Source organism: Orcinus orca, chromosome 3, assembly GCF_937001465.1.
Source record: "Orcinus orca chromosome 3, mOrcOrc1.1, whole genome shotgun sequence".
Taxonomy (NCBI): domain Eukaryota; kingdom Metazoa; phylum Chordata; class Mammalia; order Artiodactyla; family Delphinidae; genus Orcinus; species Orcinus orca.
Genome location: NC_064561.1, coordinates 59,991,874 through 60,013,943, shown reverse-complemented (window position 1 = coordinate 60,013,943; position 22,070 = coordinate 59,991,874). Strand labels below are relative to the sequence as shown.

The 22,070-nt window shown below is 48.5% G+C and overlaps 1 protein-coding gene across 5 annotated transcripts in view; it reads left to right on the top strand.

The window, feature by feature from the left end:
• Positions 1–22,070, top strand: part of ABLIM3 (actin binding LIM protein family member 3) — a 176,385-nt gene that overhangs the window by 107,909 nt on the left and 46,406 nt on the right. For all 5 annotated transcript variants that reach the window (XR_007476465.1, XR_007476462.1, XR_007476464.1 and 2 more), the window contains 3 exons: positions 4,550–4,676; positions 8,394–8,487; positions 15,261–15,348. Coding sequence is in view for 1 of the 5 variants with exons in the window: in XM_004280373.4 (XP_004280421.1) it covers positions 4,550–4,676; positions 8,394–8,487; positions 15,261–15,348 (309 nt within the window). In the remaining 4 variants the exon portion in view is untranslated. The remainder of the gene's footprint in view (positions 1–4,549; positions 4,677–8,393; positions 8,488–15,260; positions 15,349–22,070) is intronic.

Below are 22,070 nucleotides of genomic sequence, written 5' to 3'. Positions count from 1 at the left end.
ACAAGAAGAGGCTGTGTCCACCATAATTCTGCAGATCAGGAAGAAGGTGAGGAAGAGCGAATGCAGAAGAGCAAGTGAGCACGTGGGCCGTCTCCGGGGGTATGCCTAGGATCATGGCTCATCTTGTTACTCATGAAGTCTAGACATCCATGTGTGGAGCTACAGGGCATACGTTTCATAGAAATGTTTTCTCCCCAAAGGTGGTCATTATCCATGCTGTAAACGCAAGGCAGCCTCCTGACTTGAGGGGAAGTTGGAAGGTCTGCTTAGTTCCCCAAGGATGGAGGGAACTAAAACAAGATTCAAGAGAGTGCTGAGGGGAAGAACATATGGAGAAGGAAAATGAAAGCAGGAAAACTTGCTGTGTTCTTGAGCTACAGGAGTGTGAAGTTTCATCCCTGGAATGTAAAGACATTCTGGAAAAGCGGGAGCAGTATCTACTCAAAAGAGATCAAGAAGAATACTTAGGGACTGTCAAGAGAAAAGAATTGTATTACTTATCACAGGCGGAAGAAATGTTTCCTCACGGATCTCACCATGAAGAATCAGGAGCAGAAGTAGCATCGGCACCATGAGTACCACCACCACCACCATCTTCACAATCACCCCCACCATCATTACAAGCACCACTGTCACCAACACTACCATCACCACTGCTAACATTGATTGACGGTGACTATTGCCAGGCACTGCACAGACCTCACTGAGAAGAATCAGCAGCAGTAGCACCACCACCATCACCCCCAAAACCACCACCATCACTATTGCTAACATTGATTGGCCATTACTGTTGTCAAGCACTGCACTAAGTTTTCTATATATAGCATCTCATTTAATCATTATAATAACTCTACGAGGGAGATAAGAGTAATGGTTTTTAGATGAGAAAACGAAGACTCAGACAGCATAAATGACTTGCCCAAAGTCACTCAGATAATGATAATGTAACTGGAATGTGAGCCCAGACAGTCTGGCTTTGGAGCCTATTTCCTTAACACCCTATACCAGAGACATGACTTGCTAATAGGAAGGGTCCTGTCTCCCTGGATTAGTTGCCTAAAACGAGGTGGGGAGCTTGCTATGACTCACAAACCCACTTATTTTTGCTGATCTAAGTGGAATGAATGACACAGTCAAAAAAACTAAAAATAGTTGTCTGGGGTCTTTAGAGTCTCCAGTAAACTGAGGGATTTAGGAGGAACAAGTGGTGGCATCACACTTTCTGCCAGCTGAAGGTTGTAATTTTGGAATAAAGAGGAACGTAGGAGGAATGGAGTGGACAGCTGGGTCTGCAGAATCCAACTTGGGACAGGGTGTGGTTTTCCTGACCCTGCTTATTACACCAGACCCAGGCTCCCGGATGGGGTGTTTGAGGCTCCACTGCGTGGCCAAGCGTGAAAGTTGAGAGAAGAGGGAGGAAAAGGTCCTGATAAATATGAAGGCTGTAGAGTGGAGGATGAGCAGTAGAACATGAAAGGAAAAAGCATGTGGAGCAGGTAAGCCAGAATTCTCAGGAGGAATCAGCAGGCCTTCCTACCTCAGGAATATTGCTTCTGACCTCATATAAGAGATTGGATAATGCACAGAGTATGAGTTAAAAACATGAGAATAGGGCTTCCCTGGTGGCGCAGTGGTTGAGAGTCCACCTGCCGATGCAGGGGATACAGGTTTGTGCCCCGGTCCGGGAAGATCCCACATGCCGCGGAGCGGCTGGGCCCGTGAGCCATGGCCGCTGAGCCTGCGCGTCCGGAGCCTGTGCTCCGCAACGGGAGAGGCCACAACAGTGAGAGGCCTGCGTACTGCAAAAAAAAAACGGGGGGGTGAGCTGCTTACCCCTGGAAGCGATGACACAGAGGAAGGTGCCCACCCCTGTTGAGAATGCTGTAGATTCCTGCATTGGGTGGGACTTTGGCCAAATGCTCTGTGAACTCTGAGCCCCAGTGGAATCATTTAACCCTATCAGTGAGGCCCACAGAGACACAAGGTCAGCATTTGTGGCCTAGAAAGCTGGACCAGACGCCTGAGCCCTTGGGTTTTACTGTTCGGAGCATGGGCAAGTCACTTCAGAGGCCATCTGTCTATAAAAGAGGAGGGGGTACCTGACCTCTCTAAACTATGACATTCTGAAGACTGTGATGATCAGGATGGGGTGGGGTAGACTTATCCCAGGAGAAAAGAAATCCTAAAACTATTCTCCCAGCCCCCATTTGAAGGCCTGGGACTTGAAGCATTTTGCAATGGGAGACCTTCCTGCCCGCAGCTTGCACTAAGAGATGTTAGAAAGGTGCTGTGTGGCCAAGAGGCGCGGACTGTGGGAGCTGCTTCATACACACACTTCATCAGGGCCCAGACCCTCCCCACAGCCTGCTGGGCACACCGCTTCTTAGACACATGGACACCTCATCTCCTGTCCCAGGACAGGCTCCCAGCTGGATGTGAGAGCTTCAGCCAGCCTCTCCCAACTTGATAGCAGTCTCTTTTCTCACCACTGCTCCCAAGTATGCACTTGCTTTGGTGCCAGGAGGCAGGCTTGTCCTCTAGTAAACTTTGCACCATGACCCTTTCCTCCTCCAGAGTGGGACATCCGGTCGGCTAGGCCTGAATTTCCCGCTTCTCCCAAGTATCTTGGACACGGCCTCTATTTCCTGCCCCTCTGCAGACACTGATTGAGCAACAGGCAGACTCTGGGGCCCCCTACATTCAATATTGGCCCCAGTGCACAGTCCAGGGTGAGGGGAACGGAGAGCAAGGGCACCTTTCTGCTCTGGAACGATCTCATCAGACTCTTTAATCCTTGCTGCTTGGGGAGGCAAATGTTTGGTATATAATCATGTTGGGGAGGAGGTGTGTGTGGTAAGTTCTGTCCTTTGCCTGAGTGCTATGAGGCCTGCTCATTCACGCTCATTCAGCAAATCTGCTTTGAGTTCTTAACTATGTGCTGAGCACGGTGCTAGGCAAGAAAATAGATTTAACCACAAAACACACAAATCACAAACAGGGCCCTTGCCATTGAGCAAAACTCTACTGTGCTTGGAGATCTTGATAAAATTCAGTAGGTAAGCGACAAGGGCTTAATTTCCAAAATATATAAACAGCTCATACAGCTCAACATCAAAAAAACAATCCAATTGAAAAATGGTCAGAAGACCTAAATAGATGTTTCTCCAAAGAACACATACAGAGGGACAACAGGCACATGAAAAGATGCTTAAAATCGCTAATTATTAGAGAAATGCAAATCAAAACTGCAAAAAAATGAGGTGTGACCTCACACCAGTCAGAATGGCCATCATCAAAAAGTCCACAAACAATAAATGCTGGAGAGGGTGTGGAGAGAAGGGAACCTCTTGCACTGTTGGTGGGAATGTATATTGGTGCAGCCACTATGGAAAACAGTATGGAGGTTCCTCAAAAAACTAAAAATAGAGCTATCATATGATCCAGCAATCCCAGTCCTTGGCATATATCTGGAGAAAACTCTAATTCAAAAAGATACATGCACCCCAATGCTCATTGCAGCAGTATTAACAATAGCCAAGATATGGAAGCAACCTAAATGTCCATCAGTAGATGAATGGATAAAGATGTGTTTTATATATATATACACACACACACACACACACACACACACACACACACACACACACACACAATGGAATATTACTCAGCCATAAAAAAGAATGAAATAATGCTATTTGCAGCAACATGGATGGACATGGAGATTATCATAGTAAGTGAAGTAAATCAGGCAGAGAAAGAAAAATATCATATGATATCACTTACATGTGGAACCTAGAAAAATGATACAAATGAACTTATTTACAAAACAGAAACAGACTCACAGACATAGAAAAACTTATGGTTAACAAAGGGGAAAGAGGGGGATAAATTAGGAGTTTGGGATTAACAGGTACACACTACTATACATAAAATAGATAAGCAACAAGGACCTACTGTATAGCACAGGGAACTATATTTAGTATCTTGTAACAACCTATAATGGAGAAGAACCTGAAAAAGATACATATATATACATATATATGTAACTGAATCACTTTGCTGTACACCTGAAACTAACACAACATTGTAAATCAAGCATGTTTCAATAAAAATAAAATAAAATAATTAAAAATTCAGTCGATCTGGGTGGGGCCCACATTGCTGCACATTTCTGAGCTCCCAGGTGACACTGATACTGCAGGTCCCTGGGTCACAGAGACTTGCATGAGCTTAGTTAGCAACTCGAGAGCAGAAGCAGTGCAGGGTCCATTCTGGATGAACAGTTGTCAGGATGACCAGCAGGGAACTTTCTGGAGGAACCCTGGGAGGTCTGTCTTTCTCCCTCACACCAAGACCACTTATCAAGAGGCCAGGGCTCCGCTGGCCTTTCCCTCACCTGGCAGAGTCTCGACAGGTGCCAGTGCCAGGGTGGGAGCAGTTGTGGAAAAGCTGGCATTCCAGGAGGGGTTTCCTTGACTCAGGTGTGCGATGATGGCAGGACTCTAGGGGCCCAGGATGCTTTGCTCAGCACATCCTCTTGTCTTTGCAGACTGCGCTGGGTGCAAGGAGGAGATCAAGCACGGCCAGTCACTCCTGGCTCTGGACAAGCAGTGGCACGTCAGCTGCTTCAAATGCCAGACCTGCAGCATCATCCTCACCGGGGAGTACATCAGCAAGTGGGTTTCTCCCCCTCCCCGCCCCGCCCGCCTGGCCTCTGCATGCTCCCAGACCTGGCTGCACATGACCCTTGCCTGAGTCCCCAGCAGCATCTCCCTCTGTTTCCATCCAGCTACCACACTCTGGCCGCAAACAGCACCCCACACACCTTGGGCCCTCACGCGGTGCTTCCTCTGCCTCAGATACTCTTCTCTGCTCTGCACATGCTTGCTCCTCCCTTCTGGTCTCGGGTCCCACACCCTCTCCTCAGAGTTGGCCTCATTCTGCCCTATTCTTTTCCTTCATACAGGCCAACACCATTTGCAATTGTATATTTATCCATGTTAACTTTTTAGTAAGGTTAATAATACTAGCTACCATTTATTGAGCTTTTATCGTGGACAAGGAATGTACTCACTGCTGTGCACGAATTATCACATTAAGTCCCATGACTACCCCCATGAGATATTTATCCCCATTTGAAAAGCTGTAGAAACTGTCTCAGGCAGTAAGTAATTTGCTCCAATGATTATATTTAGTGCCTGTCCTCACTAGGGCGGGACTTGTTTAATCCTCTGCTGCCGTGTAGCACAATGCCCAACCCATAGTCAACAATACAGTTGTTGAATGAATTGAGATAAGAGATGATGGACACACAGTTGTCAGGGAAGATGGCCCAGCCTACACACTGAGCACTAGACAAGCCCCCTTGTGCTAGGCCCTTGTGACCACGTTTACATACTCAAGTACCTGAAAAGAATTAGGGCCACAGACCCTCACAGCTTTGACACTTTATGATCCAGACACTTCTCAGGTATCGCCTCTGGCCTGATGCTAGGACACAGTGAGCATGTAAATTTGTAGCATGCATGATTTCTGCTATCAAAAAATAAGAGAGATAAGCTATATACATAAGAAACTGTGCCTCCAGGGGATATGTGATTGAGAGCTTAAGAGAGGTTCTGTTCTTTAAGACCTTTCCAATCGTAAGTGACAGAAAACCCAATTCAAACTCCCTTAAAAAGCAAAAATGGGAGTTTACTGACTCATAGAAATGGGAAGGCCAGCGGCATTCTGGCTTCTGGCATGGATGAATCCAAGGGCTTAAAGATGTCATTAGTACTTCAGAAGCGTCTCTCTCTCTCTCTCTCCCTCTCAGCTTTACCTTCCTCTGCATTTGTCTCATTCTCAAGCAGGCCCTCCCCAAATGGTAGCAAAGATGATCACCAGCAGCTCCAGGCTTTCATTCTAGCAGCTTCGCAAACCTGGCAGAGAGAGAGAGGCTTCTTTCCCAAGAACTCCAGCAAAAGTCCCACAGCTGCCTCTGATTTGGCCACCGGTGGGTCACATGCCCATTCTTGACCAATCACTGGCCAGGAGGATCTCAACCCTCGAGCCAGAGAGCAGCTGTTTGTGAGTTCTTCATAACTGCGAGTGCGAAGGGGTGGTTCCCAGGAAAACCCAGGCGAGGTACTGCTGCTGGCAGAAAGGGAGATAGATGCTAGCTAGACGACCCTTGTCTGTGTCAGAGGTCTAAGCGAAGGGCTGTGACTATTCACTTCTAACTAGCAGAAGTGGAATCTGGAATATATGAGAGCTTTATGGAAGATGGTGATATTTGGGCCAGACCTTGAAAAGGGGTATAAGGTTTGAAAATGTAAAGAAGGAAAGCTTGTAGGCGGAATGCCCAGCCTGGGCAAGGGCAGGGAGGTGCTGGACACATCCATCCAGTTTGTGGGAACTCGGGTGTGTGCACAGGTGAAGTCCAAAGCTGCAGAGGTTGAGCTGAGGTCACAGCCCCGAGAGCTTTGAAGGCCATGTTAGTGGAGTTTGGCATGCACCTCTGTGCCTGCCAAGTAACGAGTGCCCTTGGTGAGTTGCCAGCCAGGAGTCCTTGAGTTTGTGAGCCTCAGTCCAAATTCTCTGGGGGAGTAAGGGTTTGCTCAGAGCTCCTCGCAAACAGGTCCAGCTCAGATTGCCCACCACGCCTTGGGCCTCTGCAGCCGGACTCTGGGCTCTTCATCCATCTGCCAGCAGAGTGTCAGATGCTTAGAGGCCCTGGCTGTGGCGTTGATGCCCAGCTTAGAAGCTCAGCCCACTTGACCTCAGCAAGGGACTCAACTTCTCTGAGTCTCAGTTTCCTCATTTATAAAAACAGGGCTACGAAGACGACCTGCCTCATAGGGTTGTGTCAGGGCTCAGAGATCTGTGCTTTGTACCTAATCAGTACCCGGTTAATGTTCATTTTTACCATCTGCGTCTTTTTAGAATCATGTATATTTCAAATTCCCGAAGGCCTCACAACCTCATGGGTCCAAATTAGGAGGTGTTGGCATTTATACCCCAATTTTTCTGGCTCATTGTGCCCGCCTCCTGACAAATGACTATCCCCCTGCAGGGTCACCCGCCCATCCCCACACAGTGTGGAAGGGTTGGGGGAAGGGGAAGCTTGTCTCGTGGACCCACAGACAACAGTCTCACCTGGTGACTTTGCTGAGCACGGGTCCTCATTGCCAACTCTCCTTCAGGAAACACTGACGGCTCTGCTGCCCAGGGTGGGCTCCTAGCAGTGCCCACAGGGCAGCAGCCTGGACATGCCTGTTCTTTAGGCCTCTGTGTGTGTGAGCGAGTTCTGTTGCATACGAAAGATGGCATCAGCACTTCAGAGAGATGTCATCAGATCTGGTTCTTAGAGCTAGGCAGGGCTGGAGCAGGGCTGAGCTCTTTGATGCTCCAACCATCTCCACATGGGCCCTTGAAAGCTGAGCCCCAAACGTCCTCCTTGAAGACCCCCTCAGCAATCATGAGGATTCCCCTAGCTGCCATTTGCCAAGTACTCACTCCAGGCCGGGCGCTGTGCTGAGCCCTGGGACACGCTGGAACCATGTCCTTTAATTCTCAGGACAACCTGGGAGAAACCAGACCGTCTGGGTTTGAACCAGCTCTAGGTCATCTGAATTGGGTTTTCTCATCCATACATTGGGGAGACTGATAATTCCAACCTCATAGGGCTGCTGCAAGGATTAGATGAAATAACCTATGTAAAACACCCTCAGAGGGCCTGACACACACCAAGCAATAAATATCAATGGCTATTAGTAGTAGAGGGTCGTATAAGAATAACTAACAGTAATCTTATTACTGCCCAATAAGTTACCAGCACTGGGCAAGAATAGAGCACTTAGGAGGTGGTCGGGGGAGAGGGGGTTCCTGTTTTCTGCTGATCCAGGGGCACAATCAGATGACTGATCATATTGATGACCTCCTGGAAGGGAAACTGGCCGAGGCTGAGAGGGGGATAAAGGCTTTCCCCTTTGTGCCTCTGTAATGTGCCAAATGCAAATATTACCTATTCTAAATAAAATAAAATAAAATTTTATTTTTAAATGAATTTTTAAAAGAGCCATTTGGGGTAAAGGAAAAAGTAGGTCTGGAGAATTTGTGGGGAGGGAGAGGAAGAAGAGTGGAAAAGGGACACTCACAGCCAGCAGCAGACCGGTGGTTCCCAGGCATGCTCAGGGAGTTTGTCAAGATGCAGGTTCCCTGGGATCCCCCCATCCCAGGAATCGTCTGATTTTGTATATCTGAAGGGTGTCTGGGGAATTGGCATTTTTAACAGTTCCCTGAGTGCTTCTAATCTTGGCCCAGTCACAGGTGCCTGCAGGTCTGGGAAGCTCCACGTGACACCCCCGTAAACCCCCCTAACTTCCTCTTCCTGTGTGGATTTCCTCTTGCAGGGATGGCGTTCCATACTGCGAGTCTGACTACCACTCCCAGTTTGGCATTAAGTGCGAGACTTGTGACCGATACATCAGCGGCAGGGTCTTGGAGGTGAGTGGGTACAAGGAACTCTGAAGATGTTTGGGCAGGATGGCCTGTGACTCCAAAAAGCCATCCCTGAGGAAGGGGAGAGTCACCCCACATCCCTTTTTCCATAGCCTCTACCTCCCCCGTTTTCTCTACCCCAGCTTAGCTTGCTACGTAACCTTGAGCAGATATCTTCTCTGGGTACCCCCAAAATGAGGAGCTGGACAAAATTATTCCTTGTTCCAAAAATGCTGTGTTGGAAATATCAGTTGCTTCTCTAGATTTAGACCCAGCTCGATTACTGGGGAGTGACAATTATGATTTTCTTCCCAACCCTGCTTTATTTTTTAAGCATTTGGTAATGTGCTGATTTAAGAACCAGCTTGTCTAGCAGCCTATTCCCTAAGCCCTTCTTTGGTCCATCACCATGGCAACAGCTCTTCTCCACCTCTGATACACAGCTTGCTCTGCCATGACAGACAACCTGCAGCACCATTGCTGAGGCCTTGCCTGAGCCCTCGCCTGGGCCCTCGTTCGCTGGCCTTCCTGGCCTTCCTTCCCACACCCTGTGGGCCCAGGAAGCTGTCTTCCTATGCTTTGGGACCACCCACTTTGAGGAACCAGAAACAGGAAAGAGTTTGGTGCAAATGAAAAACAGTAGCCTAAGAGTAGAAACAGTTGGGTGCTAACTCATGCTCAGATTTGGGGTATCTTTGCCTTTCTAGGCCGCAGTTTTCTCATGTGACAGTGGCTGAGGGACGACAGACTGGGTCAGGCCTTGCGAACAGAATCATTAATTCTGACTAATCTGGCCAGTCGGTTGTGGTTACCTGGAGTCAGCTGTGTGTTGAGAAGGATTCTGCAGCCGCATCTCAGCTCAGCAGGAGAAAGTGTAGCAACCAGGAATGGACTCTCTGAGGAGATGCATTGAAGCTGAGCCCTGAGGATGAGCAGGAAGCTGCCATGTGAAGAGCTGGAGGAAGAATGAGCTTGACCCTTTCAGGGAACAGAGAAAAAGGCCAGTGTGCCTGAGTTCTGTAAATCAGGACTAGAGGAGGATGGAGTATATCATAAAGGGCATGTCACATAAAGCTCTGTAGACCTGTTTAGAAGTTTCTGTTTTCTAGCAAGTGCAGTGGAAAGCCATTGGAGAATTTTAAACCAAAGAGCAGTAGTAAGATTGCTTTTACAAGATTGTAGGGAATCAGAGAGAATAAGATAAACAAATGCACAGAGTGGATAAACCATCAGACACTTCCAAGGAGCTGTAGGAGTGAGATGTGGAGGAAAAGGCATGAAACAGAAACATAGGGAGGGTTTGGGCCCAGGTTTCTGAAGGCCTGATACCAGGGTGAGGAGTTTGTCATTTACGGGGCAACAGGGGCAGGGGTGTTGTAGAAAGGCCAAGCTTCAAGCTTCATCTTAGGGAGGATAACGTGATGTACATGGGCTAAATTTAGAGGAAAGAAACTGGAAGTGGGAGACCAGCGAGGAGCCCTTGACCCCTCAGGAAGGACTCGGGAGGTACAGTGGCAGTGGAAGGGGCAACCACCCTGTCTACAACACTGTGGAAGTAGAATTCCAGTAGCTTTGCAACCATGGGGCAACTTGTAGACGTAACCATTAAAGGAGAAGAGGCCAAAACTTGAACCAGAGTGTCAAGCCCAGGTGAGAGGAAGTCTGGTGTCGCCATCCGCAGAACTGGGGGTGGCAGGGAAGGAAGCTGATCTGGGCAGAAACATATCGAGTTCTCTTTGGGGTGGGGTGTGGCTGAAATTCCAGGAAGGTTTCAAGAGGACAGTGAGAATGTGCATCAGAGCTCAGGGACAAAGCTCAGGCCTGGAGGGACCAGGCTCAAAAATGCTAGGATTTGAATAATAGTCGGCACCATTGGAGTCATCAGGATTTCTGAGAGAGGAAGAGAAGTGGGCTTAAAGCAGCCTTGAGGAGTGGCTGCTTACAGGGGGCAGAAGGGGCTGAGAAGTTGTCAGAGCATGAGGAGCAGCAGTCGGCATGTGGGGGGAGATTGGGAAGGGGTGATGAAAGGACAGAGCTCCGGAAAAGACGGGGAGTCAGGGTGTTAGGCAGATTCTACAGAGCAGGTAGGGATGTGCAGGCTGAGGAAAAGCTGTGAGGTGTGGGGCAAGGTTACCTTCAGGAGAACCATTTGTTGGGTCTGCAGGATTGTGGGCAGGGGGCATCCACATTGCGGTGGGGTAAAGGGTCAGTGGCACGAGCGATCATAAAAGCAGACTTTTCGTTCGAGAAGGAAGAGAGTTCGATTACACGCAGGGCCAGGACGGTAGACGGGAATTTGTCCCAACATTTCCAAGCTGCTCTGAAATCGTGTCGGTGGCTGTCTTTTCCCCGGCATGTTACTGTCATTTAGCATAGTGAGAGCCTTCTCTTCTTGGGCAGCTCTTGTGACTGGGTTTCAATTGATTACATTTGTACGAGGCTCCATTAGCATCTTGGGCATGGTGATTTTTTTTTTTTTTTCCTTAGAGCAGGAAGAGACTTTTAGCAATCAACTAGTTTACCCTCCTCGTTTTACATATAAGAAAAGTGAGCCCCAAGACATGTGGTGCTTTTCCCAGGTCACACGCAGAATTTCTAGTAAAGACAGAGCTGAAATCTGGGACTCCAGAGAGTGGAGTGGCTCCCGTATCCCACACAGATGCCAACAGCTCTCAGCTACCCAGGGCCTTTGAGGCAGTGCGATGTATGAAAATACACAGTTGGAGTGAAACAGACTTAGATTCCAGTTTTATCACTTCTAGCCATGAAACCTTAACCAAGTCACTTCCTCTCAGTCTTATTAGAGTCTTTATCTATCAATGGAGAATACTACTGTTATTAACTCCTAGTAGATATGTCAATGTGAAATCATAGAAAATATATATATTGGTCTCTGCCCCTGGTTCCTGGCACAGAGCTCCTAAAATCCTTCTAATTTCTTAAGTGATAAGAGCACTAGGGGCATATTTTGTTCTAACATTTGATCTTTGACCTCAGTTCCTACACACAGAGCTCCTAAATGGCTTGGAATTTTCTGAGGGATAGGAGCATATTTTGTTCTAATGAGGTGACTCTTGGTGGGCTCCTGGATGGGGGCTGGTCACCAGAAAAATATCAAGCCATGGTTAGAAGTTTAAACTTTCAGCCCCAATTCCCATCCTCCAGGAAGGGGAGAGGGCCTAGAAATTGAGCTAGTGATGGATCCTGCCTATGCAAGGAAGCCTCCGTAAATACCCCACAAGTACGGGATTCAGAGAGCTTCCAGGCTGGTGAACAGGTGGAGGTTCTGGGAGAGCGGTGCACAGTGAGAGGGCATTGATGCTCCGTTCCCCTGCCCACATACCTTGTGCCTCTTCTACCTGGATGCTCATCTCTATTCTTTATCATATCCTTTTGTAATAAACCAGTAAATGTTAACTGTTTCCCTGAGTTCTGTGAGCCATTCTAGAAAATTATTAAGCCCAAGATGGGGGTCATGGGAACCCTGATTTATAGCTGGTCAGTAAGAAATACAGGTGACAACCTGGGACTTATGATTGGTATCTAAATTGGGGTTGGGGGCAGACAGTCTTGTGGGTCTGAGCCCTTAACCTGTGGGGTCTGACGTTCTCTCCGAGTAGAGTGTCAGAATAAATTAAATTATAGGACACCCAGCTGGTGTCATAGAGAATTGCTTGGTGTGGGAGAAAAAAAAAAAAAAAACACCCACATAGCTGGTGTCAGAAGTGCTATGAGTATGGTAGTAGTCTGAGAGTAAGGGACCAACATAGGAGTGTGTTTTTCCTTTATAGCTAGTCAGGACTCTTTTGCTTGCAAGTATAGAAACTATACTCAGCTGGCTCAGACCAAAAAGGAAATTTATCAGCTCCCATAATAAAAACCCAGGAGGAGTTCTTACTTCAGGCACAGCTGGATCCAGCACTCAAACAAATGCGTTTGGAATATCTTGCCCTCTTGGTGCCACTTTCTTCTGTGTTGGCTTTATTCTCAGGAAGGCTCTCCTATATGATGGGGAAATTGGACACCATTGCTCTAGGCTTACATCCTATCAGCCAGCATTTCCGATGGAAGGCGAGTTTTCTCTTTCCTAATAGCTCAGCAAGCATCCTGGGACTGGCCCTCATTGGAGAGTCTCAGGCCCATCTCCAAACCAGTAGCTGTGACCATAGAGCTGGAATAACCACAGGGATTGACATGGGGAATGGGTAGTCAATCCCACCAAGGAAAAGCTTGATGGTAGTTCTGGAGGAAGGAGGAAGGAGGAAGGATATTTGCCAGGCCAAAGCAACAGCTGCCCACCGCGAGGCCCAGTGCATTTCTGGGTACACAATAGGCACTTAATTAAATTCCATTTCCCCTTCCCATTCCCTCCCCAGGCCACCCCACAACCCCTGCCTCAGTGACAGACCTCAACGTGCTGAGCGCCAGTCACACTCCTTCCTTCCTGGTCTGTGTCCTCTCCAAGGAGAACCACAGCCCTGTGTCCCTGTGCTGCCTTGCCTAACCTTGCTTGTGGTTTTCAGACCTCTCCAATAGGGCCCCATTTTCCAGGTACTGATTCTTTGCCGTTTTCTTCACTATGTTCTAGACTTTGGCTTGTTAACAGACAGAATGTCTCATCTTATCCCACTGACTTGGTTTTCCTTTTGCTGGTACCTGCTGCTCTGCAGCCTCCCTTCCCCACTCCCTCAGGTGGTTTTTAGTGCCATTCATGGCAGGATTGCTAGATGGGCACAAAGCCTCTGGCGGCTGGAGCGGGGTGCTGGGGCGTGACATTTAGGAAGATGCCAGCTTCAGTTTTGCCATCGTGCTGTTGCCATCCTAGAAACAGGTCTATAATTGAAATGATAACGAGACACAAAGTAGGAAGAGACTACTATTTAAAACGATTATCCTTGTCATGGTATGGGAGAATCAGTCCCACGACATCTCAGCTTGGGAAAAGTAGCAGGCTCCTTCCAAAGTTTGAACGCAGTTTGCTTTGGTGATGATAAGAACATTCTTTCATTGGTGGGAGCCATGCAAACAACCAAGACTGAAAAAAGGGGATTTGGGATTTTTTTTTTTTTCCTTTTTTAAAAATCTGCCCTTTCCACATTCTTGCTAAATTTTTAGAATAAATCAAGTCTCTCCAGAATAGATAAGTCCGTGCCCAACCAACCCTCCCTCACCCCAGAAGATTCAGGGAGAAGCCTTCAGCATTATACAGTTACACTTTTTGAATTGGAAGGAACCCATTAACATCAGACCAAGTGATGTCTGGGGGGCCGTTAACAACATCCCAGTATCCATCAATTTCCCCCAGCTTATATCCCCCCAATAAAACCCTGCCCTAATGTGCAACATATACCTTCAAAATGAGCCCCACCTTCCAACCCAATCGCTGCACCAAGCCTCTCCCATATAGCAGTTCTAGAGCTGCCAGTGAAGGGCCCTCATGTGCCAGGTCCTCTTGGCTGGGACCACAGTGTCAGAACTGTCGGCCTGGAAGTGAGCACTGGGCTGGTGACCGGCCCTCCAGGGAGCAGCTCCAACTTTGCTCCTGGCTTCCAGTGGGACCTTGAGTCACAGCCTTCTCCGAGGGTTGTTTCTTCCCCCAAGAGAGGAATTCTCAGCTGCACATCATTTCCATTTTTACTTGAAATAATGGGTAGGGAAGGAAAGTGGGAATAGGGAAGGGGGCTCACCAAAGTCAGACTGGGGTGAACTGGGGATGGGGTGGAGATTCCCAGGTACAGCAGTCATGGGACTTGCCTGAGGGTCAGAGACTCCCCAATAGGTCCTGGCTTTGTGGGTGCCCTTGTTTGTCCACTGAGCCCTAAAAGTGTGCCACTCTCACAATTTTTTCCATGCCTATGAGCCTCGTGTGCTCATCCTTACTTAATGCTATAACTTATCTTCAAGTTGGTTCCTTTACACACAAGAAAACTTATGTAATATAACAGGAGAACCAGGATCACTTGCCATATTGCCAGTGACTGAGAAAATACAGCCCTAGTGGAGGCTCCAAGCCTCACATCTGTTCTTATTCTTAAAAAGGTAGATTAGTGGGCTTCCCTGGTGGCGCAGTGGATGAGAGTCCGCCTGCTGATGCAGGGGACACGGGTTCATGCCCCGGTCTGGGAAGATCCCACATGCCATGGAGCAGCTGGGCCCGTGAGCCATGGCTGCTGAGCCTGCGCGTCCGGAGCCTGTGCTCCGCAACAGGAGAGGCCCGCGTACCGCAAAAAAAAAAAAAAAAAAAAAAGTAGATTATTAAATTTTGGATAGATGTTAAAGACATACTATACCAAACTGGTACTTTCTCCTTGGAAAAAGTCAGAAGAATTGATAGAGGATTAAAAAGGACATCTTTTTTTTTTCACGGATCCAGTGTCATTAAACCGAAGGTCTCTGTGCCACTTAAAACCATATCAGGTACCTCTGGTGGTAAGGGCTCATTCTTGGGGACATGCTGGGATGTCCTCAAAGTAAGGCTGTTTTCTCATCTGGAAATAAGGAGGTAGGACCAGTGGGCTTCAAATGGCCCTTTCACTGCTGGAATAGAAGTACAGGTGTCCAGGGAAGTCCCCTGAATGCCATCAGATACGCATGGTATGGAATCACCAAGCTTCTGGTGAACTTTTAGACTGCTCTGGACTCCCCTGCATAGACTCCCAACCAGCTTCAGGGCCATGAAGATGCCGTCGACACTAATGAGTTAGGAAATGTTCAAACCCAACCTGCTCCACTGGATGGCAGCCCCAGCTCTGACCTCTTTTATCTTTTTATTTCCATAGGCAGGAGGGAAGCACTACCACCCAACCTGTGCCAGATGTGTACGCTGCCACCAGATGTTCACTGAAGGAGAGGAGATGTACCTCACAGGTGAGCAAACCTGACCCTCTGCAAGGCATTCCTATTCCCTCATGAGTAGAAAGGAGGTACAGTCTCCTTCCATCTCCGTGTTGTCTGTGCTTTTGGCTTGTCCTCAGAATTGTGATTCATCTGCCCCCTCTGGGTGGTTCGGGAAAGTTGCCGGTGTGGCTAATGTGAAGTGACGTGTAATCTGCCTTCTGTCCCTGTGTGCCTCCACCGGCTGCTCGGCTGGCCTGCTTCCCTGGCAGCTCTCTGAGCAGACTGCCCTGGCTCTGCCAGTGGGTGGGAGGTTGAGCTGCTTGGGGCCAAGGGGTCAGAGAACAGGAGGATGTCTGAGTTACAGAGTGTCTGCACCATCACAGCCCCCATACCCCCACCTCCCTCTCCCATCCCTTCCCCCCCCATCTCAGAGCATCCCACCGGGCTGCTGCTTAGTCTTCCCACAGACTCTCAGGATGCACCAAAAGGAATGGGGGGGAACCAAGAGTCTCCAAGAAGCAAATCAGAGCTGCTTTCCCTCTGCCGCTTCCCAGGGTCCAGCCCTCTGACCCCAGGATCCTCGCACCAGTCTCCTAATTAGTCCCCAGGTGCTGCTCAGTCCTCCATCCTCTGCCCAGTCCATCATTCCCAGGCATTACAGTGTTCTCGGCAGACCCCTTTCGAGAGGCCTCCAGGGCCCATCCCTGCTCACCCGTGAGATACACACACTCCAGCCTAGGAGTTAAGACCCTCTCACTGAGGGCTCAAACTGCCTTGAACAAACTCAACACTTCAGCTGCCCAAGCCAACTTCCAATCATTCCTTCGTCCATTCAAATACTCTTTCTCGAGCCCCCACCAGGTGCAGGCTCTGCACCAGGGTCCACAGTGAATTCCAACCTCAACCCTACCTCCATTGCCCTGTAGTCCAGGGGGGAGGTGGACCATGGTCCGTAGTCACACAAATACCTGTCCACTGTAAGAAGCTGTACGAAGGGGAGGAGTGTGGGACTGTGAGAGCACATGACGGGGTGGGGAGGGCAGCAGGGAAGGTTCCCTGACAGTGGGCCGGGAGCTGGGGTTCAAAGGACGAGTGGGTGTTAACTGGGCAAAGAGGGGAGGGATGGGATTCGCCAACCTGAGGGCACTGAATCTGCCAGCCTCTGGGGGAGCGGTGAGGAAATGGCAAGTGTGGGAGACCGAGAGGAGCCAGTGTGTCCGGGGTGCAGCCAGAAGGTGAGAGATGAGGTGGGAGGTGGGCAGGGCTGGCCAGGCTGGACCTTGTGGCAGGGACGGTGTTCAGCCCCTCGGATGATCTCATGGTCCTAGTGCCTCCGAGTAGATGCTCTTCACCTGCGTCCTGAACACTGTGTCCTGTGTGCCTTACTTTGGAGCGCCTACCATTGTAGACTCAGTTTAGGCACTGCCCACTTCAGAAACTCCCCAAATGGCCCCAGCCCCACCCACAACTCACTAGTCCCTCCTCCTGGAACCCCCTCAGCCCTTTGTTTGCACCTGGTCTCCTCCAGCTTGCATTGAGCCGTTGGCCATCTCCCTGAGAATCTTGCTTCTGACGTTGGCCCCTCAGCCCTGGCATTGACCCACATGCGCTCACTCTACAGGTGATCGCTGTTGGCTGAATTGCTGTACTAGCCATCCGCAGCTGTTTGAATAGCCGTCTTGGGGAGGGCATTTCTTGGGGAGAAACCTTCCTCCCAGTTTCCCCACAAGGCAGATGGAAGGTCAGGGGGGCCATTACAAGGAGCATATGTTCCTATCAAGCTTGTCCTAGCCACACATGCCCATGCCAGGAGTTCCCTCAACATGTAATGAATCCCCTTTGCCTAGAGCCAGTTTCTCAACCTCAGCACTGTTGACATATGGGGCCAGATAATCTTTCCGTGTGGAGACGTCCCTGTGTACTACAGGGTGTTTGGTAGCATTCCTGGCCTCTGCCCACTAGATGCCAAAAACGTACCCCTTCTCATTGCGACAACCAAAAATATCTCAGACGTTGCCACATGTCTGTCCCCCAGGAGGCATAATCAACCTGGGTTGAGAACCACCAGCCTAGAGCTATTCAGCAGAATCTCATGCCACCTCCTGGGCATGTTAGAGCAGGGTTCCTTTGTTGGACTGAGCGAGATGACCATTTCTAAGATGCTGTGAGACTCTACAGCTACTTACTTGTATGTACAGTCATGCAGGTATTAGAGGTGAATCGATCCCAGGAGTCACTCTAGGCTGTAAAGTAACAACCCTCATTGTATAGATGGGGAAAGTGAGCCCCAGAGACACGAAGAGATTTGCATGAGAGCTCAAGGGTACAGGGGGCAAAGGGGGACATGGCCTTATGACTCCCACTCCAGGGCTCTCCCCATCTTGCCTCCTGAGACCCAAGCCCTGCCCTCTACTCTGATCTCTGAAGGACTAGGCCTCCCCCTTTCCATGAGCACTGATCCCTCAGTGCCTGGGTCCCTGAGTGGTTCCTGCTGCAGGACCCTATGTTATATGCTGGGAAGCCCACATGAGTCTCAGCAAACTGTGTGGTATCTTCATGGACCCTGAGAATCTGGACTTTGCGCTTGGTCTGAAAGTTTGTTGCATGAATTCCTCTCCCCCTTCTTTGATGAAGATATTTCCTAGTGTTGAAACTGCTCTCATGTTCATATCACGAGAAATCAAGGTCTTGCCCTTACTGCCTGAATTACCAATCCTAATCGCCCATTTAGTGCTTGGAATCCTGGCTCCACTGTTTAGTAAGTTTTTGACCTTGAGTAAATCTCTTAACTCTCTAAACCCCTATTGCGTAGGCCATAAAATGGGCTAGTAACAGTCCCTATAATAAAGCAATATAGTAAGTTCCTGACACACAGAAAGCTTTTAGTTCCTTCATATAGCAGATACCTGTTGAGCACCGCCTGTGTGCCCAGTGCTGTCCTAACAACCAGAGACGTAGCCGTGAGCAAGTCCCACAAGTTCCCTGCTCTCCTGGGGCTCACATCCTCATGTATCAGTATCTTCTAAGCCCTGCTTTGGACCAGAACTTCACAGAATGCTGAAAGAGTTAAGTGATGGAGTAGCTTTGTCATCATGAGAGAGAACGCACAATCAAACCTTCAGCAGAAATGCCTCCAGGACGTGGAGACATTCTTGGTGATAAAGAAGGGCCTGTCACCCCCCTCCTTAATTATCCCCATCCCTACCCCCCACCCCAACCCGGGCTTCTGGGAGAGTGGGAGTAATTGTAGGGCATTCAAGGACCTGCCTCGAGGGATGCTGAGTGATCCTGGAATGAGGGGGTCCAGGCCATCCGCTGCTAGAGTCATGCTGACTCGGGCTGTGGGCTTCTCAGGGGTGGCAGCCACCAGGGGTTTCTGCTATCACTGAGAGCTGGCCTTGTGTTTGCCTTGGACACCCTCTCCAGGCAGGGGTACCAAGACTCAAAATTATATTCCCCAGAAATGGCAAGAAAACTGTCCTTCCAGGCAGCATAGGAGTGGTGAGAACCAGCCAGGAGGACACCTGGGTCCAAGCACCAGCACTTCTGCTAATGGGCTGTGACCTTGAGAAGTAACTTCTTTCTCTGAGGTCTCTTCCTTCACCTGTAAAATAAGGATAATTACACCGTCTTTCATTCATCCACTCAAACTGAGGGCATGTTTGTGCCAGGCGCCCTGAAATGAACGAGGCAGGGGTGCTTGCTTCTGTGGTGGAGTTTACTCTCAGTAGCGGGAGACCGACTTTAATCAAACAGAAGTGCAAACACGCAGTGACAAGCTGCGATGAACGCTGTGAAGGGGAGGTTTGAGAGTAACTGGAGTATGTTATAAGGCTCCTCATCTAGTCTGGGAGGCCCGGAGGGGCTATGCCGAGGAAGGGAAATTGCAAGCCAAGACCTTGACATTGAGTAGGAGGTGGGAGCGTGAGGGGGGGAGGGAAGAGTGTGGCAGCAGAGAGAACAGCAGGTGCGAAGGCCCACAGGGCAGGAAGCATTAACGCGGTGGAGAAACCGAGGCAGGCCCACATACCCGCTGCGCAGAGAGCAAGCGTTCTCCACAAGGGCCTCAAGAATATTAGAGGGGAGGACGAATGTGAAGATGCCAAGTGCCCCACAAAGCGACGTGCACACAAGAGAGTGGGTTAGGAAGCCTGCAAATCTTACAAACCCTGTCTTGTCATTCCCGTGGCCGGACATACTATGTAACTGGCAACCAGCCTCAGGAGGTTCTTTTGGTCAGTTTGTTTGTGTTTTAATTGCTATGTAATGGCTTTCTGATGGACTCTAATTGGGAGAAGTCTGACATCTGTCTGGATAAGAATTTCCGGGGCGCCAGGAGACAGGAGCAAGTTTTCTTTTATTTGTTTCAAGTTCTGTTGTGCAGTCTTTTAACTGTTTTTGTAAAGTTGCCAGATTTCTAATCTGTTTATTGTCCAAACCCTTCATTTGGGCTTCACCAGGAAATTAGGTCACTGATTTTATGCAGCAAAATATTAACCAAAATGCTGCAGGTTAAGGGCAAAACTTATACAAATATCACAAAGGTTACAGTTGCTGGATCTGTGGGAATTTTTCTAAACCCAAAATGTGGTTTGTGAGATAGATTTTGCTCTTGTTCTAAATGTGCCTGTACCCAGGAAAAAGGAAAGGTAGGCTTTTTTCTCTCCTTCTGTCTACACTAAATGCACTCCTATTCTGCGGACCTGAGACAGAGCATAACACTGGAAACATAGGATTTAAGCTGTATGTTTTCGAATAAGTCTCTGCTCTCATTTGTATATTTAATTAAAACCTACCAGGCAGGAAATTATTTATGAGATCCTAGGACAAATCTTGCTGCTAAGGAAAAGTATTATAACAAATTGTAGGTCCTAATAATAATAATAATAAATGCCACCAGCTGATATATGCTGAGCATTTACTATGTGCCAAGCACTTTACTTTTAAATGCAGTATCTCATTTTATCCTCACAACCCTGTGAACTAAAAGCCATTCATAGACAGGTTATATCCCTGAGCCAAGGTTAGCTGGCCTGTCTTGCTTGGTTTGTTAAAGGCAATTTTTTCCATTTATTATCAGGATTCTTAGCCTGTGGTTCATAATTGCCCTTCTGAATTTGATGAATCCCCCTGGCATTGCTTGCCAGATTTTGCATATGGTGTGTTTCTCTAAGGATAGGGTCTGTAGCTTTTATCAACTTTTCAGAGCTGTCCATGGCCCAAAATAAAGTGAAAAGCTTTAGTTCTGGGTTAATGCAAATCCAAAACAGAGCCCTGAAAGCTTCTTTGATAATTACACCAAAGCCTTCTCTTGTATAACTGACTCTATTTCAGACCATATTTTTTTTTTCTTCAGTTTAGATGATATAAGGTCCTGGTACCAGGAGGTGTGTCTTTCTGGCTCAGCTGGAGAAGCCATTGGTATTTAGCTGAGGCCTCATTTCCCTCTGACAAGTACCTCATAAGAGGTGCCCTGAGCTGACAGATGTTCAAGAGAGGTGCCGCCCATCATTATGGACTGTGGACACCAGCCCTCAGTCATCATCTCCACATCTCGTCAAACCACACTTTAAAAGGCACTAACGTAATATTGGTGCTATAATTTAGTAGCTTAACATTGTTATTTTAAATTGGATCTCTCTACTGACAGCTTAGGTTGTAGGAGTTATGCTTAAAAACTTTAAATCTTCTGTTTCCCCAATCCTGCTACATAATTTTAGACTCTTCACATGTAGCCTGTTAACTGAACTAAATTGACATTTCCTCAAGTCTGAGTCTTCGAAGCGTATTTCATTTTAAACAGAGTGCATTTTCATTTTTGATGAGCTGCAAATTTGTTTTAGATTTTTAGGGTTACCAAACATCTTGAATCATACAGAAAATATTACAGCATAGTAGCTTAAGGTTTGTATGTAGATAGTCTGTTTCCAACTTGCTCCTCACGCCACAAACTCAAGACAGCGTGGCAATTTTCTCACCAGTTACATGTCACATCTACTTCACCAGCCAGTTTGTCCATGTTGGTCAGAATTAGGTCCAGAGTAGCAATTTCCCTGGTTGCTTCCTCTGTTTTCTGGGAAACAAAATTGCCTGCCGGGCAAGTCAGGAACTTGTCAGATGCTCGGGTGTTAGGTCAATGAGATGTTTTATTGGTCTGGACTTCTTAGGTGGCAGGAACTCAGCTCGAGCAGCATTGGGTAAAAGGGAACTGATGAGCTCACAGAACTTAGGAGAGTCCAGGAGCAGCACAGCCGGGTTGAGGGGCCCACGGGGGCAGCAAGTGGGTCTTCTCCCTGCTCCTTTTTGTGCATGGCCTCATGCTCTCCTGATCCAGACTGACTGCCTCCCTGTCAGGGGAAGGAGGGCACGGCCAGCTCCTGGGCACCGTGGGCACAGTGAAGCCCCAGAGACTCCAAGGAGCCTGACTTTGGCTGCATGCCCACACCCAGGCCAGGGCAGGGAGAGAGCGATGGGCGAGCAAGCAAAACATCTAAGCTCCCCGAACCCCAGTTTCCCTCTCTGAAAACGGTGATAACCATGGCCTATGTCAGCAGGCTCAGTGAGGACTGAATGAGCAAATGCATGGGAAAGGCTTAGCATAGAGCCTGGCGCCACCAGCTCCACCAGTGCAAGCTCATGATAAACACCCAGTCGTGTAGAAATGGCCATTCCCCTGAGCCATGACTAATAAATGCTGGTTACTGTCAATATTACCATCATTATTGATAACACTTAGCACAGGGCTCAGCATA